The 4534-nt window shown below is 33.1% G+C and overlaps 1 protein-coding gene across 1 annotated transcript; it reads right to left on the bottom strand.

Annotated features, from left to right (window-relative positions):
* Positions 1-1972: 1972 nt before the first annotated feature.
* Positions 1973-2543, bottom strand: LOC127740524 (dehydrodolichyl diphosphate synthase 2-like). Its single transcript, XM_052251549.1, has one exon. The coding sequence runs from the start codon at positions 2541-2543 to the stop codon at positions 2055-2057; it is 489 nt and encodes a 162-aa protein (XP_052107509.1). The 3' UTR covers positions 1973-2054.
* Positions 2544-4534: the final 1991 nt, after the last annotated feature.

Below are 4534 nucleotides of genomic sequence, written 5' to 3'. Positions count from 1 at the left end.
AATATATATTTTATATTTTAATATATATTCTATACTAATAACTATTAATTTAATAACCGATTTTTGCATACATGCATAATTCTTCTACAAAATAATAATCCATTCTTATATTAATGAAAAAAAATTATATTATACACTACTTAAATTTGTGTCTATTTTAGACATTTATATATTAATTAAACCCAATATGTGTTTAATTATATAAACGCAATGGTGATTAGAAAAAGTCTAAATAAAACACTATCTTAGTAATTTTTTTTTTTTAGTTTGCAAATAAGATAGTTCATAATTAAAAGAAAGTATTCGCACTTTGAATGATATTGTATATATATCTATACACGCACACTAAAATGAGTGAGCGGAATATTATTAATTACCATTATGAAGGTTAACTAGGATGGGACCAATCTTTGTGTACGTTACGAGCTGGAAATGCGTTTAGGAGGTTTGGGGGAGTTAGACTGAATTATGTTACTAGCTAGCTAGTGGGGACATTGAGCTGATTTCAGTTCTTGTGATTTTGCAGTCTATTATTATGAGTTATGACTGTGAAAGAAAAATGATTGGATACTCATACTCTGCACCAAACCATTTAGTGTTTATAAAGTCAAAGCTATATTAGATAGACATATTATTATTATTATTATTATTATTATTATTATTATTATTATTATTATTATTATTATTATTATTGTACAAAACACTTCGATTTTGCTTTCATAATTTTCTTATGAAAGTTTTATTGGTTTGAAATATATAGGAGGCAAGAGCCACATAAAGGGTTAAAAAGGAAGAGTATATAAAGAAATTAGAGGTTTCTTCTGTTTGATTCTATATGAAACTTCCTATCACTTAGTGAACCATAATTTTCATCTTGAGAAAGTGCTTTGTGGGTTAAATTGTACCTTTTCAGAGGGAATGGCCAGAGACCAAGAGGGACTTACAAGAAGAGCGGGAAAATATGTGGAGACTTATGCAAGATCATGATCAAACCATAATGAACACTATGCGGCAGGTTCAAGATTTGAGCAAAGAGTTAGCTAATGCATTGTCTGCTGTTGCATCTGCTGAATCTAGGGCTGCTGTGGCTGAGGTACATGTTTTAGATTTACACTTTTATATGCTTTATTATATACACAAGCAAAACTCTCTGGCCTTCAAAGAAAAATGGGTTTTGTTGACGATAAGGTTTAGTTTCTTCTATAGTTTTTTTTTTAATTTTTCAATGATCTTGCTTGTAGTTAGACAAGAGCCATGAATGTAGAGAAGCTTGCGAGTCCACCTGCATGTCTATGGTTTTCCATTGAAGGAAATACACTATACTAGATTATGTGTAGCATGTACTTGCCATTACTTTGGTATGGTATATTGTTAAATGTTGATTAGAAAGGGTATGATATGCTGTTATATAAGAGCTGAATTTTTGCAAACGAAAATTGTGTTAGTGGAGGTTTCTCGTACATTTTTATGGTTATTTTATTCTTTTTCATGGTAAACTTTGTATATATATTATTTTGCACAATAGCTATTTTTCTGTTTACTATAATTTATTTTATTACTGATAACTGATTGTAGGTTTTTGAAAAGGTTGGTGTAAGTGGATTTCTATTTAGCTCAAGTGATGTGGTGAGTGTAGAAAAAAAAATTAACTTAATTTGGCTTCTGTTGCTAAGTTTGTATTTATGTATTATATGAAGTGAGTGACTCCAATATGGATAATAAAATTGGACCTGACATTTTATCCTTTTTATTCTTAAAAAGATATTAGTTAATTTTTATTATAAAATAAAACTATATTTTAAAACAAAAATAGCATCTGACTTATTATCTTGTGTCCGTCTTAGAGTGAGTATTGAACCCTAGACAACTTTTTCTTTTTAGATAACAATGCATTTAATATTTCATAATAAAATTGATCAATATTAAAATTATCATTAACGAGAATTTGATGGCTATAAATCTCTTGCTGGTGGCGCTTCTTTTCACAAAGTACTACACAATAAAGTTTAGATATATGAATGAGATGAGATGAGAAGACTAGGTAGCTATTAGTATTAGCTAACCTTGGGGCGAATCCAATTTTCAGAAGAAAACGCAAACACAGAAAGGACCTTAATCCCCCAGCTGCGGCACAGCCTGACCACCTCCTTCAGCGCCTCCACACCAGCCTGATGACCCGCCCACGGAAACAAACCCCTTGTCTTCGCCCACCTCCTATTCCCGTCCATTATCACCGCCACGTGCTTCGGCATCAGCTCCGCTCTCAGCTCCTCCGGAAATGGCTCTTCCTTTGCCTCCGTCGTCTCTGGCCACCCTCCAACAACGGAGGCTCCGTTGTTGTGGAGCGCCACATTCGACGTAGGAGGAGACCTTATTATACCTCCACGGAGTTTGTTACTGGCATAAACGGAACAATAATATGAACATCCTGAAAATTTATTGTAATTAGTATTATTATTATTATTGTTGTTGTTATTATTATTGGTTTTTGGAGGAGGAGTTAACGTGTTCTCAATTGGGATAGGGAATTTTAACGAGAACATTATTGAGAAATACGGTTATGATGACGGTACCGAGAATACGAAGGTCCTTGTTTTGAGAGAGAAGCTTTATTTATAAGCATAAGCAGCAGTTAAGGGAGAAAAGTAGTGTTTGTGTGGATAAGTGATAGCTTCGCTTTCAAATTAAACAGTGCCGTATTTGGGCAGATTAGCTAGTTGAAGAAGGGAAATGAATGAACGTCGCTTGGTGATGGTTGTATATGCATTTGTCCTGTTACGTGAAGAGAATAAACAGAGTCCAAACAATTAAAAATTATTTTACTTAATATTTATTCATTATTATTAAAATAATTATATAATTTTAAATATAATAAATATATAACTATAGATGATATATATAAAATTATGAATATTATGTTATATAAAATAATTTTAAATATTATCTCTTTAAGCTTTAAGTGGGTTTGATGACTAGACCTTGAGATATACATACTTTTCAACATTTATTTTAAATTGATTTAAATTTCACTATAAAATAATAAACTAAAGTAAATTATTCTTTCTGTAAAACTTACTGTGCTTTCATTTATAAGGGTGTGCTAGTCGACCAAAAAAAAATTAGAGTAATACCCCAAATAGATCCCCAAGAAATTTACTATCCGACAATTTTGTTCCCCACAAAATTTAACTAAGATTTCGACTCTGAGGTTCTCAGATATCCCCCAAATACGTCCTCAAAATCGTTTGATCTGGTTAATGTGGTGACGTGTCAGGTTAACTGTGACATGTCACCTTTAGGACATTTTGGTCCCCATCCACGCTGGACAAAACGACGTCGTATTGGAACCAGGGGCAAAACGACGTCGTTTTGGAGAGGAAAAATTTGTCCCCACTTAGACAGAGAATGCAAACGGCATCGTTTTCATGTGGGGGACCTATTTGTCTTATAATAGTATCTTAGGGGACCTATTTGACCTATAATTCGTGATGTTAAAAGAATCTATATTTACTTCAATACAAACCTTAAAAACACATTGACATTGGTCTGTTCATTTATCAAAATGGTAACATAAACCTGAGAACGCAAACATGTTAACCACACAAATATTTGGCTTCAATAGCAACACAAACCAAATCAAGTCAAAAGAATGTTTATTTTCTTCAACATAAACTAAACGAAATCATTCTAAACAACATAACGTCTTCTTCCTCCAACATAACAAAAGGTAGTAACATAACTAAGACAACAACTTTCACATTAATTCTTAGAAGCATCATTTCTTGAAAGACTGGTTCAACCCTCATGTTGGAATGAATTTGAAAAACTTAGATACTGTGCCACTGGTTGCAGCTGATATTGTCTCAACAGTAACACTCTCCGAATTCTTGGCCCTAATTACTATCTCCTTTGGACGTCTAAAAGAAAGCTGAGCTTGGCCCTAAATACTGTTTATTCCAAGCTCATCTTTCTTTTAGACGTCTAAAAGAGGCAGTAATTAGGGCCAAGAATTCGGGGAGTGTTAGTGCTGAGACAATATCAGCTGCAACCAGTGGCACAGTATCTAAGTTGTTCAAATTCATTCCAACACGAGGGTTGAACCAGTCTTTCAAGAAATGATACTCCTAAGAATTAATGTGAATAACAATACTGTTTATTCCAAACTCAGCTTTCTTTTAGACGTCTAAAGGAGACAGTAATTACGGCCAAGAATTCGGGGAGTGTTAGTGCTGAGACAATATCAGCTGCAACCAGTGCCACAGTATCTAAGTTGTTCAAATTCATTCCAACACGAGTGTTGAACCAGTCTTTCAAGAAATGATGCTTCTAAGAATTAATGTGAAAGTTGTTGTCTTGGTTATGTTACCACCTTTTGTTATGTTGGAGGAAGAAGACGTTATGTTATTTAGAATGGTTTCGTTTAGTTTATGTTGAAGAAAATAAACCTTCTTTTGACTTGATTTGGTTTGTGTTGCTATTGAAGCCAAATATTTGTGTGGTTAACATGTTTGGGTTCTCAGGTTTATGTTACCAT

This window comes from Arachis duranensis, chromosome 7 (assembly GCF_000817695.3).
Source record: "Arachis duranensis cultivar V14167 chromosome 7, aradu.V14167.gnm2.J7QH, whole genome shotgun sequence".
Taxonomy (NCBI): Eukaryota; Viridiplantae; Streptophyta; class Magnoliopsida; order Fabales; family Fabaceae; genus Arachis; species Arachis duranensis.
This window is presented reverse-complemented; position numbering and strand designations above follow the sequence as displayed.

What these genes read in the sequence shown, in the direction of transcription:
- LOC127740524 (XM_052251549.1), bottom strand. Translation starts at nt 2,543, where the DNA reads ATGTTCTCGTTAAAATTCCCTATCCCAATTGAGAACACGTTAACTCCT.